This window comes from Dipodomys spectabilis, unplaced genomic scaffold (assembly GCF_019054845.1).
Source record: "Dipodomys spectabilis isolate Male_0828 unplaced genomic scaffold, ASM1905484v1 ptg000115l, whole genome shotgun sequence".
In the NCBI taxonomy this organism is placed as follows: Eukaryota; Metazoa; Chordata; class Mammalia; order Rodentia; family Heteromyidae; genus Dipodomys; species Dipodomys spectabilis.
Window position 1 is genome coordinate 16,009,139 of NW_024870792.1, and position 18,712 is coordinate 16,027,850.

The 18,712-nt window shown below is 38.1% G+C and overlaps 1 protein-coding gene across 4 annotated transcripts in view; it reads right to left on the reverse strand.

The window, feature by feature from the left end:
• The window catches only part of Osbpl6 (oxysterol binding protein like 6), a 184,250-nt gene that overhangs the window by 62,904 nt on the left and 102,634 nt on the right, over positions 1-18,712 (reverse strand). For all 4 annotated transcript variants that reach the window (XM_042688282.1, XM_042688285.1, XM_042688284.1 and 1 more), the window contains exon 5: positions 4,045-4,137. In XM_042688282.1, coding sequence (XP_042544216.1) covers positions 4,045-4,137 — 93 coding nt within the window. The remainder of the gene's footprint in view (positions 1-4,044; positions 4,138-18,712) is intronic.

The following is an 18,712-nucleotide window of genomic DNA, read 5'->3' on the forward strand; positions in this document are numbered from 1 at the left end:
TTGTATGTAAGATATTTCTATTTTTAGTGGTCTCATCCATAGATAGTATCTCCCAATGAATAACAATTTTATTTCTGACTACATCCTATTTAAAGGCTAGTGTGTTCAACTGTGTATAGGTGTGTGGTGTGCGTGCCTGTGTGCCATTTATGTGTGATGAAAAATATTCTTTATAACTCATGAATGAAAACATTTAATAATAAGTCCAAGTACTTTTTTTAGTAATTAATCTCAGAATATAATAAAAATATATTCTCTTGGAGTTTAACTGGAAAGGGGAAGAAGAGGGATAAGACAGAAATAAAAAAGTTAAAATGTATTTTTCTTCACAAATGCTGTAGCTCTGAAAAAATAATTCCATTTTCTTTGATACAGTATTCCTAAGCTGAGCAAAAGAAAGAGAAAATAATCCTAATATAGTTCTTACAAGTAAATAAGCTGTCAGTTGATGAACAAAGGATAAAACCAGAATAAATAAGACGGGTGCCGGTGGCTCACGCCTATAATCCTAGCTACCCAGGAGGCTGAGATCTGAGAATCGTGGTTCAAAGCCAGCCCAGGCAGGAAACTCCGTGAGACTCTTATTTCCAATAAACCACCAGAAAACCAGAAGTGGCGCTATAACTCAAGTGGTAGAGCACTTGCCTTGAGCTGAAGAGCTGAGGGACAGAGCTGATGCCCAGAGTTCAAGCCCCACGACCGACAAAAAAACAAACACACAAACAAAAAGAACAAATAATGTTCAAACTATTTTAATTATAAATGCAGCTGATATTACAAATAAAATATGTAAGAAATAAAACAGCTTGTCAGTACAACAAAGAATCCGCATTCTGTTTTCCATTATGCTGAAATTCCTCCCTCTATGCTTAGTAGACTACATTAGGAAAACTAAGATAACTTTCTAAAAATTAAATACTTTTTTGAAATTTTAATTGATATTCCTTTCTTTCTTTTTCTTTTCTTTTCCCTATTTCTTTTTTTGGCCTGTCATGGGGCTTGAACTCTGGGCCAGGCACTGTCCCTCAACTCTTCAGCTCCAGGCTGGTACTCTACCACTTGGGCCACAGTGCCACTTCCAGTTTTCTGGTGGTTTATTGGAGATAAGAATCTCAAGCCAGGTGCTGGTGGCTCACGCTTGTAATCCTAGCTCTAGATTCAGGAGGCTGAGATCTGAGGATTACAGTTCAAAGCCAGCCTGAGACTCTTATCTCCAATAAACCACTAGAAAACCGTAAGGGGTGCTGTAGCTCAAGTGGTACAGCACTCAGGATAGCACCCAGGCCCAGTTCAAGCTCCAGGACCGACTAAAAAAAAAAAAAAGAAAAGAATCTCATGGACTTTCCTGCCCAGGCTGGCTTTGAACCACAATCTTCAGATCTCAGCCTTTTAAGTAGCTAGGATTATAGGCATGAGCCACTGGTACCTGGCTCCTTTCTGCTTTAAACAGTACAATTTTCTAGTTCTACTTACAATAGAAATAGAGACAAAAGTCCTGATGTGATCACACCTGTACTTGATTAAATATGCTTGGGAGATTATAGAAAGTTTAAAATTTTTTATCTAATTATAAATTAGTAAAGCCAGAAAGTAATGTAGCCTGAGCTTCTTCACTGAAAGAGACATTTCTTTTCTCAAGGATATCTTGTGTATGTGTATTCGTGTGTGCGTGTTTAAGTGTATGTGTTTATATGTGTGTTTGTGTGTGTATGAGAGAGAGAGAAAGAGAGAGGGAGACAAAGAGAGAGAGAAAGAGAGAGGGGGGAAGGAGAGAAAGAGGGAGAGAGAAAGGGTATGTAGCTGGGCTGGTGGAGTTGAAAAACATCAAAGAATCTGAACAAATCCTTAGCCAGAACAATGTGTACTTCAAAACTCTTCTACTACCAAACAATGCCCAGGAAGCCTATCTTCTCTTTAAGGGCCAACAGATGGTGAGATGCACCTTGTACCTGATTGGTTGTTTCCTCTAATTCCATAGGGTCCCAAGATACACTAATACACAACAGAAGAAGGGGTTATAGCAAGATCCAAATGGGAAACAATATGGAGAATTAATGGATGGTGGATAGTGTTGGTGCCTCACCAAGATCAATTGGTCAGTCTAGTGGACCCAAAACCCAGCTACTGAAAATAGGGACAACTATGGGAAATTAACGTTTGACTAAGTTGAAGCCCTTAGGTCTGAGAAATTATTCTGTAATTATAAGTCAAATGTGAATGAATTTAGAGAGTGATTGTGAAAAAAAGCTTTAATCCAATGCTTGGCACAAAACTGGTGCTCAATAAATACTATCAGCCTTTTCCAAAGCCCGTATTTATTTATTGTCGGTTTCTCATTTTAACTATAAGAGAAACTGGATGTTTGCGAGAGATATGAGAGTTCTATTTACCAAGTATGCATCCTTTATTTGTTGTTTAAATGGAAGTCAGTCACTTTTTATTCCTCTACAAATTATTTTTACAGTTTAATAATTCTCTCCTTTCCATGGCTTACCCCTCTATTCCTGTCTGACAGAATACACTTTGCAGCTTCTCATGGCTTTAAAGATGTACAAGTGCACACGTTCCATACTACTAAAGCAGTTATCTGTTCTTAAAAGATGATGCTTAACACAGGAAAGGCAAATGAAAGGATCAGTACTACATATTTAGAAGCTCATCATCTTTTGAAACAAAGTGCTATTTTTATATGAGAATTCAGAATGCATAGTATTTCCACAGTTTCCCAATTTGAGTCAGCCCACTGAACATCCCAGGGAAGAATGGAGATGAGTGGGGCACTGTCTCCTCAACTGACTTTTGCATTTTAGACATAAAGGACTCTAGATGTTTCCCAGCCTGACGAAGAGCAGCTAAAGGGGAAGAAAAAGGCATCTAGGAAATAGAAAAGGTCTTAATAATCTATAGTGTTCTCTCCAGAGCTCACTGGGAAGTAGGCCGGATGTGAACAGATAGGACCTGAATGCATGATGGCCTCTCTGTATAGTTGCTTGACCTTGCAGGCCATAGGGAAAGCCTCTGTTATCAAGTTGGGAAACATCTAAGATTAAGTTCATGATCTGTTACTTATTCGCTTTATTTTTTTAAAACTTGGGTTATTTTCAGTTGCTACACTTGCAAAGATATATATCTATGTCTATCTATCTATCTATATATATATACATGTAAAGTGTTATAAACATCTACCCTGCATGCAGTATGTGAACAACAGTGGTGGCTGTAGTTATTGCTATATCCAGTGGTATTGTTTTTCATTAGCTCAGAATAGAAATATTTGCTTATCATTCCAACAAGGAAAAGCAATAGTTTCCCTTTCTTTCTTCACTTAAAGTAAGAACAATTTTATACCTGTTTGTGATAACCAGAAAATCCAAGCTGTGAGACCCTGAAAGGATTGGGAGTCTGAAATGCCTTCTTCCAATACACTCTCAGAACACTGAGAGTTTTCCTGGAAAGGTAAATCAGTCCCGGCTTAACGAGAACTCAGATTTTACCCTAAACTGTGTGGGAGCCTAAGGGTAGACTTAGGTTTATGCAAATTGTAAGCTGTTTACTGTTTAGCTCTCCTTCCCAGTATAAGAAGGTTACCTACTACTTGTATACAAAATATTGTCATGTGTTGAAGTCTGTAGCTTACTTCCTTGCACAAGACCAATAAAAATCTTGGTTTCATGGAACCTTGGGATCTGTTGCCTGCAGAAGGTTACAGGTCCCCTGTTACCCAAAACTCAGTTGCATGGTCCAGTCTCCCTTATTGCGTTGCTCCTGATTGCGGCAGATTAAGAAGCACGTGTCCGGTTGTGACACTTTTCTATGAAACCTTACAAATCTAAGAAAAATGTAGTTTCAGCTACTCTCTTCTTACATGAAGTAGAAAACCCTCCCCGAAAACTCTGTACTTATGGGAAGCAAAAAGAAATAGAAGAGATTCCCTAGAGTTAGCATCCCTTAAGAAAGCCAGGGTAAAAGTTATTCACAGTTTCACAGTTCATTTGACCCCACAGAAAAGACATCATGCCAAAGCAATTGCATTCTATCACTGACCTTGGAGAGGGGGACCGGCTCTGGTTCTAGCAATTGCCGACTTACAGAAGGCTCTGTGCTGGAGGAAGCAGTCCTCTCCAGTATGTGGATACTCTGCAAATGAGCGAATCATAGCCAGGATTAGAACACCAACTTCTCATATCAGTGGGCAATGACAGGCACAGACAGAGTGTTATTTTAAAAATGGCAAGTGCTCCAGAGGCAAAGACAATAGCAGCAGGAGAGTTTATCAGCACAAGAACTCAATGCTTCTCTTTCAGGTTCATTACCAAATTCCTGCTAAACCTTAGGACACACAAACGCATTAAGCATGTTTGACATTTCTATACCATTACAGGAATGGCTCATCTACTTCTCACACTTACTAGCTTTCCATACAAATATCTATTCATCTCTCCAACAGAACATGGCAATGCAGAGAAAGATCTGTGTTATAGTCTTAACATTTTTTCATTTCTTTTTTTTTAATTTTATTTTTTTAAATTTTATTTTATTGTAAAGAGGCTGTACGGAGGGGTTACAGTTACATGAGTAAGGCACTGAGTACATTACCTGTCAAGCATTGCTACCCCTTCCCTTGTTCTCCCACTAGCCCTTCCCGCCCCCACCTCTCACCCTCTCTAACCTCTCACCCCCAAAGTTGTAAAGTTAATTTCCAATATACTGTCTTGTGGGTATCATTATTGCAATCCCTAGAATTTCTTGTAAATGCAAAAGAAAATAGCTCAATGAATGCAAGAAAAAGTTTCTTTTAATATAACTTATGTGATAATTTCCTTGGTCTTAATATGACAGTTAATTTCATATTCTTTCAGTGACATGGAAACTTATGTCACTTCACTGAAGTTGTTATACCTGTTATATAAGTTATATAACATATATTGTATTCATGATTATTTTTATAAATTTATTTATTTTCTTATATAAGCATATTATATTATATATGATTATATAACATATATTTATATAATATCTAATATAATCTAATATGTTACATAATTAATACTATTATATTATATATTAATATATGTTATGTTAATATATAATATATAAATCTAATATATTATGTGTTGTTTATTATATTTATATATTTACATTTATTTATTTATTTATTTTGGGTCCAGTTGTGGGGCCTGAACTCTGGGCCTGGGCACTGTCCCTCAGCTCTTCAGCTCAAGGCTAGCGCTCTACCACTTGAGCCACAGCGCCACTTCCGGCTTTTTTCCTTTTTGCTTATGTGGTGCTGAGGAATCGAACCCAGGGCCTCAGGCATGCAAGGCACGCGCTCTACCACTGAGCCATCTTCCCAGCCCCTATATTTATATTTATTATATAAATTATATAACATATATCTTATTCATGATTTTTAGAAATTTTATTTTATTGTAAAGATGCTGTACAGAAGGGTTACCATTACATGAGTAAGGTAATGAGTACATTTCTTGTCAAACATTGCCCCTTCCCTTGTTTTTCTCCCACTATCCCTTCCTACCCCTGCCTTCTTCACTCCTCCCCCTCCCCGTCAAAGTTGTAAAGTTCATTTCCAATGTACTGTCCTGTGGGTATCATTGTTGCAATGGGTCATCCTGTGTCCTTGTTTCAGCATTTTGTTGGTGTTCTTCCCCTCCCCAAATTACACAAATTTATATACATGATGTAGGGTACCAAAATCAAATACAGTGACAACAGGGGAAAGAACACACAAAGGAAACAAAAAATATCACATAGTAAATTAAAAACAACAACAACAAAAAGATCTCTTGTGTCCATATCTTGAGGTTCATTTCAATTAGTATCATCTTATGGGCAGTTACCCAAATGATCACAAACAAAGCCATACTAAAGCTACCAGCACAACTATGATTATCACAGCATTATTAACCATAGCTAAGATATGGAACCAACCCAGATGCCCTTCAGTAGATGAATGGATCAAGAAAATGTAGTGTGTGTGTGTGTGTGTGTGTGTGTGTGTGTATATACATAAATATATATATGTATATATAATGGAATTTTATGCTTCCATCACAATGAATGGCATTGCCCCATTTGTTAGGAAATGGAAACACTTGGAAAAAATCATATTAAGTGAAGTAAGCCAGACCCAAAGAAATATAGGTCCCATGGTTTCCCTCATTTGCAATAATTAGTATATGTCTAGGATAATTTTATCAGATGAACAGAAAAGCTCATGATTTTTAAAATCAAATTTCCTCTCAAATCCTAAGTTACTACCTAATTTCCAACTTTGTAAGGCATCGTGAGCCCACAGAGATGGCAGATGTACTTACCCAACCAGGGGTCTCCCTAGAGTGAGGGCATTGATGCATTCTGAATGCAATTTAGCAGTCTAGAGCACAATTCCATGTGGCTCTCCAGCTTGGCAAAAGTATGCTCTCTGGGTTAGTGATCACTTTCTCAGTACCTCCTGGGTAGCAAGAGGAAATCTGACAACACCCCTGTGATCTAGTTTCTTCAATAGAAAGATAGACAATGAGACCCTTAATAATAGCTGAACGGTTCAGTGTCACTTGTGCAGGGAAGCTGGACTCCAGATGATTGGCCGAGTGGGCTTCATGTTATTTACTACTTTAAATTCATTTCAAAGGTAGAAAACAATTGTTGGGAAAGTTTCAGGCTACATCTACAGATTTCTGTAACTGACTCAGTTTTCATGCAAGTTTAGGCAGTAGTGTCAACTTCCCTGAAGTGGTTCATCTATCTTATTATCTAATCTGTTTTCATATTCACAAATTACACAAATATTTTCCAAGAAAAGCATGCAAAATAATTCAGAAATTTCTAAAGTATTTTTTAAGCCTTTGGGTTATTAGCCCTGTCTCTTCATTGTAGACAATTTTAATCTAGGAACACAATTTTAGGGCTAATAATAACTTTCATGTGTTGGTGGTAGTGCTGCTGGCAATGAGCATGTATTGACTGCTTTCAGTATCTGATCTCTATGTTTTCCATGAATTATTTCACCACATCTCCACAAGAAGCTATTAAACTTACTTTATGGCTGATTACACAGTGAGACACAGAGTTGGTAAGTACTAGAGTTGGGATGTCAATCAAAATTTTATTTTAGAGTCCAACCTTTTAAACAATAACTTCAATTGAAGTTAAGGCTAATGTTAAAGGAAAAGAATTACAGCAATTTCAAACAGCACTGTCTCTCAACAACAACAAAATGATTATAGAACTCTTAAATATCATGCAACCTTAAGGTTAATTTCTTTGTCACCCTTTGAGCTACCTCAAGGTTAATTTATAGTTTGTAATGTATAAGAACCAAGAAAAATCAGTAAGTTTTACCTGGGATACAGTGCATGATGTAACTAACAGAACCTAAGCTTGGCAGTCACACAGACTAGCATACCAAACACTGTTCTGGTTACCATGTGACTCAGACAAGTCACTAACCTCTACTCTATCTGTAAAATGGGAACAATAATACATAATTCACAAGTCACTGCAGGTCACAGAGTTTACCCAGTATATGAATTGTGCAGCTCAGAGACTTGCAACAGTATGCACTTACCATCCAGCTGTAAATACTATAAGCACCACAAACAAATGCCTAGGAAGCTTGCAATATTCCTTTGGCCACAAAAATGTCTACAAAACTCTTCAGGGAGCCATTTGAGAATAATAAATTCTTCCTTATAGGGCCACCATCCTACTCCTTCAACTGCTATCAGCACCACCTTGTAATATAGTTTGAAGGCTATGGATGTGAATGGAGGCAATGCCCTAGATACAATGGGAAGCTAACAGGAACTCTGGCAACTTGGACTCTGCCCACCAAACGCCTGCCGAACAAGTGTGGGCTTGCCTTCTGCCATCTTAATAATTTCCTTTAAGGAGTTTTTTTTTTCTTTTGATAACATGAGATATTTAAATCATGAAAGGCAAAAGGCCATGGCTGAAGACGCAGTAATCCTACTTACTTCATGTCACAATTATCTGTCCTTCACTGAAAGACAGCAGCAGTGAATTTAATAGTAAGTTGCCATGAAAGCTCGGCTAAAGTCAAAGCAGAAAATTTAGAAACAGTAGCTGAAAATAGGCTATGCAGCATACATGGGAGACCCTGGAGGGAGAAACCACCACCAGAGCCAGTTCTTCCTATACTGAAATGGAGTCATTCTGAATGACCAGCTAGTGCTCACATGTATCTATTCTGCTTGCGGAAACACTTCTCATAAAAAGCACTATTTCTCAGCTATTAATGGACCCATTGAGTGCTCCATTGATAGATGAGAAATAGTTTAATGATCTTGACTTAAGTGACAAAAGGCATAGGAATAAATAATTTTGTAATCTCCATGGCTGCCTTTAAGTAGAAAAGAAAAACCTAGAACTTATTCAGTAGTGAAGTCTCTCCTTACCCCCCTGTTCTGGAACATTCCACAATGTAGCACAATTATTGGTGGCCAAAACCACTGTAAGTGAGAGTGGGGTTGGGAAAGATGGGGGAGAATGATGGAAGGGATGACATTAATCAAGATGCATTGTACTCATAAAATGACATGTTGAATTGAAACATCTTTGTAAAACCACTTAAAGATAATATATAAAAATATTTTTAAAGTGGATACTATCATGCTTTCTATAACAGGTACAAATTAAAAGATAATGCAAACAAGCACTAGGCCATTTCACAAGCCAAGGTCTAGAACACGTAGGTTCATGTAAAAGAATGGAGAACAGAAAAGAATACTAATCCATCTTCAGTCTCCTACAAGGCTTCCACAACTACCAGAAACAAAAACAGAGTTTTGGTATATAATCTTTCACATAGTTTACTAATAATGCAAGCAACAATAGAAAGGTGATAAACCACTACCAACAACAAAATAAAATAATCCCATATGTTCCTTTTAGAATTTAAGTATGCAAAGTCAGGCAATGTGATTACCCTTGTAAACTCAGCAGGTTTATCTATGATTATGTCTATTTGTACTCATATATACTTGCTGAGTGAAAGAATGAATAAATATTTGTTGTAATATACAGTGCCTACTAAGGTATGAGATTAAATGTAGATAATGAAAAAGATATAAAGTGGCCCAGCCCATACCTCAGAACCTTAAGGAAAATTTAGGAAATTCCTTCAAGTTTCCCATGTAGCATGTTCACCTTCATTTAACTTACACTCTTATACTCATAGAGTGAGGGCTTGCAATTTTAATAAAGCAGTTGACAATGTTATCATTTTTATTATATTCTAATTACTAATTTAAAACTACACACACACACACACACACACACACACACACACACACACACACACACAGACCCCTTCATTGCAAACATGCAAACATTTGGGGGTAAATACATAAACTGAAAAATAGCTCAATACCACCCAGAGCAAGAATACATTCTTCCAATATCTTTGTATACTTTCTTTTAGCTTTTTTCACTGCATATACATACTTACTTTAAATTTTTGTGGTTTATTAATTTTATTTAGTTTTGAGATAGGGTCTCACTAATATAGTTCAAGTTGGCCCTGACCTCACAATCCTCCTACCTCCGCCTTTCAAGTGCTAGGATGACAGGCATGTGTTACTATGACCACTTTCACACTCAATTATTAAGATTAAAATTGGAATTATACTATTTTTCAATTTAAACAATCTCCTTTTAAGTTACAACACATATTTTTCCCATCACATTAAACACTCTTCAAAACATTTCAAGCAGCTTATAATATTTCACTGCATGGCTATGACAGAGTTTATTTAAATAGTTTACTGTCATTGAATATCATTTTGAATTTTTTACTACTATAAAATACTTTGATAAATATTTTACACAGAAGTATTTAAACCTATCTTTGGTTGTTTTTGAATCCATTTTTCAAAAGCTAGATTATCTATAGTCTGATCTTATCAAAGACTTTAGATACATACTGCTACCTCTTTCTAAAAAAGAGCAATCCCTCAACCTAGTTGACAGGCATAAAGCTTCTATCTCCTTGAGACTTCACTAATGCTGGCTATTCAACATTTCACAAAATCATTTCTTAATATGGATTCTAGGCAAAGAAATCTGACACCTGAAATATAAAATATATACACATATGCATATGTTTTTCCTTTACTGTTCTGAGGATAGTTAACCTACAGTCTAGGAGAATTACAGTGGATACTGGGCAGATTTTCTATTTTTCCCAGTTAAAAAAAAAAACAAATAAAGCAGTTTTATAGACTTACAGTCCTTTGGGATGATGTTTTTATAGTCCTAATGAAACACCTAAAAGTGTATTCTATAAGGGCAATGATTCCTAAATCCCCATAAATAAGGGATTCCTGGGGATTATTCCTTAATGACAGTCCTAGCCTTCTCAATAATCTATAGAGTTCGAGACCCTCTGGGCTATTACACTGTGGTTCTATCTGTTTAGTGTTATGCCCAAAAATCTAACAGGCAGTGTTAATCTTGAATCCCTCAAATAAACTTGCTGCTGTAAAAATGATTCCTAAGAACCAATCACCGCAGGATAGAGAAACCTGCAGTGTGAAAATGGACAAAGGCACACCTGAAGAGGCAAAGGGCTCCAGCAAGCACACTAGGGGCAGCAGCAACAGACGCTTATGCTGAGTGCTGAATCATTTGTGGGTAATGAGCGTCTGAGTGCAGGTGGCAGATTGCCTTCCAGTGTCTCAATTTCAGTGCATCTCACTAGCACCGAATCTACAACACAAACACTGAACAACAGTGACAGGGATCTCCGAATGGGACCAGCAAGAAAGCAGTGGGGCTGCTTTTAATGAAAAAGGCTAATATCAGTTTCTAATAAACAAATGATCAAATTTTCTCATTCCAAAAGCAATGCATATAATAAAAGCAGACAAGTCAGAAAAAAGTATTGATAACATGAAATTCACACCCATGATACTGGTATTACATGATAACTATGAATATTCTGGCCTAGGTAGCATTTTCTTTATAGTTTCCCAAGCCAATAAAGATATGAACATCATTTTTATTCCTGAGGAAAGAAATGAGGCAATAGACAATTGGAGTCAGGTACTGGTGGTTCACACCTGTAATCCTAGCTACTCAGGAGGCAGAGATCTGAGGATTGTGGTTCAAAGCCAGCCTGGGCAGGAAAGTCCATGGGCCTTTTATCCCTCATTAACCACCAGAAAACCAAAGTGCCACTGCGGAAAAAGCTCTCGGACAGCACTCAGGTCCTGAGTTCAAGCTCCATGACCAAAAAAAAAAAAAAAAAGTGATTGTCAGGTTCTGCCTTACGTAGTTTACTTACTAATATACAGTCAGTTTGACCAACTTTCCAGCAGACCAAATAGTAAAGTGGCTAGAATAGAGATTCCAGGAACAGGGCTCTAGGGAGCAAAACCTGTCTTCCTTCACTGTTCCTTAGCTGTGGGAAAGCTATTTCACGGTTAACACCTGTAATTCTAGCTACTTAAGCAGCTGAGATCTGAGTATCATGGTTCAAAGACTTGTCCCCTGTGTCAGGAAAGTCTCTGAGACTTACTTCCAATTAACCACCAAAAAAAAAAAAAGGACCCAGAAGTGAAGAGTTTTTGCTCAAATGGTAGAATTTAAGCAAAAAATCTCAGGGACAGTGCCCAGGCCCTGAATTAAACCCCTAGACTGGCCCATACATACAAAAACCAAACATAGTTGAGTTCTTTCCTGTTTAAGAGCTCATGATATATGAGCTGCTGCTGGTAGCATGTTAGTAATATGTCCATGAACTGCACATAATACTTGAACTTTTCAGAAAACCAAATTTGAAAATGCATCTGAATTACAAAAAAGGCATAAATTTTCAGAAAGCATAGTATAGTATTTTTCCCACTGACACTGGTCCTACACAATGTTGGTGAATTCCATGGGGCAGGTAGAATCCCCAAAAGGCTGAATTACATTGGAAGCAAGCTCTTAATACTACAGATATATTCTCCAGCTCTAATGAAGACATTGTAGATTTTTCAGATGAGGTTTTCTCTAACTTGGCCCTGGGTCCCACGGTCAACCTGCAAATTGGAATTCTCCAGATGGCTAACAATTCAAGTTGATAAGCCTTCATTGAAGGTGACTTAAAAGTGCCTTAAATGGGAGGTTAAATATTAAATCATAGATGCTTGATTTTTTCCAAAAATTAGAACACAATTCAAGCTGCAGGGTACAACTACAAAATCCTAAGTTTATACCTCAATATTGCTTTAAAAAATTAATCATTTTATTTGATATAATGTTATGTTTAACACAATTCAAAGATAGATTTCATATTCACAAGATGAAAGGACTGTGTTTCAAAGTAACAATTTGCTTATTTCATTGTGAACAAAGCTATTTGGAGAAGGTGCTGAGTCCAAAGAGACATATTCTAATTAAGTTCACCTATATGCTAGGAAATATTTTTATCAGCTTGTTTGTTGAAGCAGGAACTTGTTATAAAAAACTTCATATAATATATAGACACTGATGAGGAACATTTTTACTTCTGTTTTTCCCATATAATAAAAGTTGTGACTATGGCAGATGAGGGGTCATGTACCCAGCCTGGTGACAGTACCTCACAATCCACTGAATCACTGCTGAAACTGAACTACACATGTCATCAGGGGTGTTAACGTAGGATGTTAACTTAATGGGCCACTGTTGGTATTGAAATGCACTACTCTTGATAATACACAAGAAAAAAATTGGGGTACTCATGTAATTGAATTCTACAGTTGTTAAGGACTGATCCTGATACTGAAAATAGATTTTATAAAAACTGGCAAGATGGACTATCAGTTCCTCATGCCTTATTTAAAACTTTTCCTTATTTATAATCTCTAGGCTTCAACAAACTTTGATTCGTAAGAAACTGCTAATATTTTCTTCTTCTTCTTCTTTTTGGGTTGGTCATGAGGACTGAACTCTGGACCTGGGCACTGTCCCTCAGCTCCTCAGCTCCTCAGCTCAAGGCTAATGCTCTACCACTTGAGCCACAGTGCCACTTCCAGCTTTTTTTCTGCTTATGTGGTGCTGAGGAATTGAACCTAGGGTCTCGTGCATGCAAGGCAAGCACTCTACCACCGAGCCACTCTCCCAGCCCCTCTTCTTTAATTTTTAAAAATCAAATACAAAAGAATGACTCACTTAAAGACCAACACTATATAACTCTAGAATGTGGTAGGGTAAACAGACTCAGTACTGGTAGATGTCAATACTTGGATATTATTTATTTTGATTCTTGTGTTTTTGGAATCACCATGTCTTATATTCTGATATGTCTTAGCAACAATACAAATAATAATAAGTATCACCTACAAAAGGGGACTTTGCTTTTAGCTGTGCAGACTCTTAGGCTGGGGGTGTGACAGAAGGTCTGCCTAGTAGGGATGAGGCCTTGCATTCAAACCTCCCAAACCGCCTCCCTCAAGAACAGTACATTCTTGGGCTGATCCCAGAAATGCCTGAACTATGTTTACATGGCAACCTGACCTGCATATTTTAAAATTCTCAAAATTAAGGTAACATAAAATAAGACAGTTATAAAAAAAATAAAAATGCAACCAGTATACCACAAACTTAGTCTACTATATGAAGCTACCATAAAATACATACTATGATTGACTTGGAAACAATAACTTTTAAAATAAAGAGAGTTCCCCCACTCTCACTAATATTTTTGATTTCTTACTATCAGAATTCTCCTGACACTTGGCATTGGTGTGGTAGTACTTCCTTCATACGTCTTAACCATCCACTCTCAGGTGGGAATTCCTGTGCTCTCCCCTCCTATCTGCTTCTTCGAGACTATTGAGACCATCTCTCTTTACTCCCAGACTCTATTCCTGTGAGACTCAGAATTTAGCTATGTCACTTTCTCTCTCTCTCTTTTTTATTGTGAAAATACTGTACAGAGGGGTTACAATTACATGGGCAAGATAATGAGTACATTTCGTATCAAGCATTGTAGCCTCCTCCTTTGTTTCCCCTTCCCATCCCTTCCCATCCTCCCCTCCTCCCTACCCAATCCTCCCTGCTCCCCCTCCCTCCCACCAAAGTTGTAGAGTTCATTTTCGACATAACGACTTGTACATCTCATTGTTGCAATGGGTCCACCTGTATCCCTATTTAAATGATTTATTTTTCCCCTTCCCCTCCACAAATTATATCGACATCAAATACAGTGAAAGCAGGGGTTATACTGTGGGGGAGGGACATACAAAGCAACAAAGAAATAATCTTATAAATGTGTTAGAAACAATCCCATGAAAGAACTTTCTCTCTTTACTATCATCTCTACCTCATAATTACTTCTCTACAAAATCTCTAGACCAATCTTCTCTCTATCCCAATTCCTCATCCACTTATTCATTCAAATACACCCAGTATACCCTATGCATATTACTATACAAGGTGTTAAAAGACACTTCTTTGGACAAATAAAACTCTTGCTTTAAAGGAACTTACATTCCAGTGGCAGGGAAAAGGAAAAGAACATAGACGTAAATTTCTGAGAAAAATGGAATGAGCCAAGAAGATAGTGAATGATGGTGGCATTCAAGAAGGGCAGACCGGTACCATGAGGGCACACTTGGAAATAGAGTCAAATATGTGAGCAAGCCTGAGATGGCTCGAAGAAAACATAGGTAGGCTGAGGGAAACAAAAAGGTAAAGGTCCTGAGGTAGGAACATACTTGACATATCTGAAGAATATGCTAGAGAGAACCAAATGAAGGAGACTATAGTAGGAGAGGTGACCTGAGAGTTAGGAAGAACTAGAGTATGAATGGCCTCACAGAAAATGGCCAGCAAATCAATTTGAGTTGGAAAGAAGGCACTCAATCTGACTTTGGTTTTGAAGGGAATGCTGACAGCCTTGTAAAGAATAACCTATATGCTGGGTGAGGGCAGAAGCAGTGAGACAAGAGAGAAATCGATAGGAACAGTTCAGGTGAAGAGCAGCAGTGGCTCTGACCAGGATGGAGGAGAGGAAGGCCATTAGCAGTGGTCAGATTCCAGGAGCATCCTGAAAGTAAGACCAACAGAGATCCTTGATCATTTAGAAACAGGGTGTAAGAGAAAGAGAGGAATTAAGGATTATTTCTGGGATTTTGAAACACACCAATTGAAAGGATACAGTGGTCATTTCCTAAGATCCAAGTTAGTGGAACTAATTTGTGAGAGGAACTAGCAGTTCGATTTTAGACACAGGAAGTTTCAGATGCCATCCTAACATTCAAGTAGCAATCTCTCTGGGTAAGGTAAATACTACTGTGAATAATCTACCAACATCCGGGATCAAAGTTCACAAATTCTACTGCTTTAAGGAGTCATGTAGTCAATATAATAAATACTGAAATCAGCAAGGCAGAGGAAGACTGTGGCCTATTAGAAGGCAAATGTCTCATCTAAACTGGAAGCCACTATTGAGACCAGACAGTTGTTTTTAAGGATATTGGCTCAGTGTCCCTCTGTCTTCCAGTTTTAGTATCAAGAAGGATTAGGATTTTTAAACCACCATTTTTCTACCGTCTACTAAATTAAGGGTTAAAGCACTTCAGTACTTTTCATTGTTCTTAATATATTAATGTATCATTAAAGAAATTTCCTTTGGCTTTTTTCTTAGGTTGCTTGACAGGGGAAAATATAATTTCATACACCTCAAGAGACAAGCCTTAATACCGACTTTTGGTTTATGAATAAGTCCTAGAAGTCTAACCCACTGTTACCTTTTTGAAAGTTTTATGGTGCAGTTTTTGAGTCATAGTTGATCTTACACACACAGAGGCAATTTTGGTAGTGTTCTAACATTGAGCATTGGACTTGAGTGGAATATAAGTGGAACGATTACTAAAGTCACCTAATGCATTAAATATCATGTGACATCTTACCCTCCACTGGTGAACAAAGAATAAAATCATGGGACACTGAGTCACTTCACGTCCCAAGCCCTCTCCCTCTTTCATCTATTATTGTACTATCTAACCTAATGACAGGAAGGATAGCTAATTGCTGTTATGCACAGATGTTCTTTGTTTTATTTATCCACAAGGAAGAAATAAGAGAGAGGAAAAATAAATTGGAATGAAAATTTGCAATAAAATGACAAAAGTATTATTGGCTTTAAAAAAAAATAGCTCTGTCTAAAAGAGCTCACAAATAAGCTGGGTGCAGTGGCTGATGACTATAATCTCAGCTAGGGAGGGGGAGACAGGGAGAACAGCAGTTTCAGGGCAGCCAGAGGAAAAAGTTCATGGGACTCCCATCTCAACCAATTGAAAAGCGGAGTGGGTGGTTCACGCTCCTCATCCAGGCTGTGTGGGAAACATACATGGGAATACGGTCTATGTCAGCCTATCTGAAATATCATGAAAGCAAAATGAGGTGGGCATAGCTCAAGTAGTAGAGTTCCTGCTTAGCAAATATACAGCTCTGAGTTCAAACCCAGTATCAATGGGAACAATAAAAAATAGATCTCAGAATACATCGTAGAGATTGATATATAAAAAAGACAGTATGTCAAATACTATATAAAAGTCCTATGAAAGTTCAGAGAAAAGAGAGAGGGCGATGCAGCTTAAGTGACTGTGAGTGTCACAGAAGCTGCTCCTTGACACCCAGACAGGCGGCAAGATTGAGGGGAGGTGGGTGTGAATTCCATGCAAGAAAGACAAGGCATAGATGGCGAGGGGGGTGAATTTAAGAATTACTGGTAGACAAGAATGTACAGGTTGGACAATGGGCTATGAGGCTGGACATTCTTTTTTTTTAGGGGGGGGGGTCCTGTCATGGGGCTTGAACTCTGGGCCTGGGCACTGTCCCTCAGCTCTTCAGCTCAAGGCTAGTGCTCTACCACTTGAGCCACAGCGCCATTTCCGGCTTTTTTCTTTTTTTTCTTTCTTTCTTTTTTTTTTTTGCTTATGTGGTGCTGAGGAATCGAACCCAGGGCCTCATGCATGCAAAGCAAGTGCTCTACCACTGAGCCACCTTCCCAGCCCTGGACTACATCCTTATCTTCCCAAGATCCAAATAAGGAAATCTGGGGGGTTTTGGGGGGCGGGGGGAGGAGGAAGAGGAGAAAATGGAAAAATCTTTGAAGGATTTTGAGCATGAATCAGCCATATTCAGGGAATCTGAAATTGTTAAGGTCGTGAGGAGACAGTGAGTCAAGAGCAAGCTACAGGGCTCTGGGAAGAGGTGATGAGAGTCTGGGCAGGGAAGCGGACAGTGGGACTAGAAGGAAATGATGGTTATTACTGAGGAGGAAATGAAGGACGCAAAGGAGGGAGGTTGACCCCGAGTCCCAGCAAGAGTGACTGTTCTAATATTAAACCGGTTTATATACTGCAATGTAGCAACAGATTACATAGATGACAGAGGAATCCCAAGAAGGGACAGAATTCTGTGAAAAATTTATTATTCTTTCTCCAGGTCCTTTTTTTTAACTACTAAAATAGCTATTGCACAAAAATAGATGCTTATAAAAAGCGCTGCATCATATCACTGCACATCATGGGATTACTCAAGATTTCTGAGTTCCATGAGTTCATTCTGAGTTTTAAGTAGTGATCAAGACAAAGAAAAAAATCAGAATTTGTAACCATTAAAACAAAAAATCTTTTCTCCTTTGAGGGGGATGAACATATCAAAACAGGAGTCAGGAAGAACCAGAGGAGCAAGTACCTGGTAGAGTTTCAGCTGCTGATATAAAGAGGAATCAAAGTAAATCCCTTCCTTAAAAATAATAACTGTTTGCACAATGTCTCTTGCCTAGTATTTACAATCAATTTACAGACACGCTGTTCTCATTCCCATCATCAGACTTTCCACTCACACAGCCACTAGGAGCCACACAGTCTACACTCACACTTGTTCTGCAGCCTGGGGTCTTGTTTTTCCCTGTTGTTTTGCATGCTGGCCCCAGAGCTCAGGTGCAACAAGCAGATCAACAAGGCAGGACAGATGTTTCTAAAGCAATCATCAGTCTTTTCTATTTGCCACAAATCTCCAGAGTGGGCTAAATCTCCAGAGTGGGCTTGGTCCATCCCTTCCTTCCCTCCAGCAGTTAGGAAGGTCACCACTGCTTAAAACGTCTCTCAATTTAAATCCAGGAGCAAAAGAAAAACAGAGACACCATAACAAGATAGAAAAGAAGGGTAGGTGAAGGGTAGACTGGATTGGCAAACGTAGAAAGCATCTTGGTATGCAGTAGTTATTTCATATATACAAGTGTTGTCATTCACGGTGCTCTAAGTTTCTTAGACTCTACAAAGGCAATATTATAGCTCCAATCAACCAGATTTAATTAATGGCAGACCTGCTTCTAAGTAACAGAATACAAGTATCTTTTCTGAACTCCATAACAAAGTAAAACAGTGTCAAGATTTTCAAAACCCACAGTGAAAATATCTGTGTTAGGACCTGTGAAAGATAAGAAATCCAGGATTCTTATATATTACTCTGGATTATCTTGCTAGGCATGATGAGGAGTGCTGAGAAGCTTGAAATGGAAGGTTCCCTAAAAAAGCATCCCCAGCAATACACTGCCACCAAGTAAATTCACATCTCAATGTGTTAAGAACCTCACATATGAATGGACCCTCAATAATTAATGCATACATTGCTAGAAATTGATCAATGTGCTTTGAATATATAATGATGGAAGGATGGCGAGAAGGGG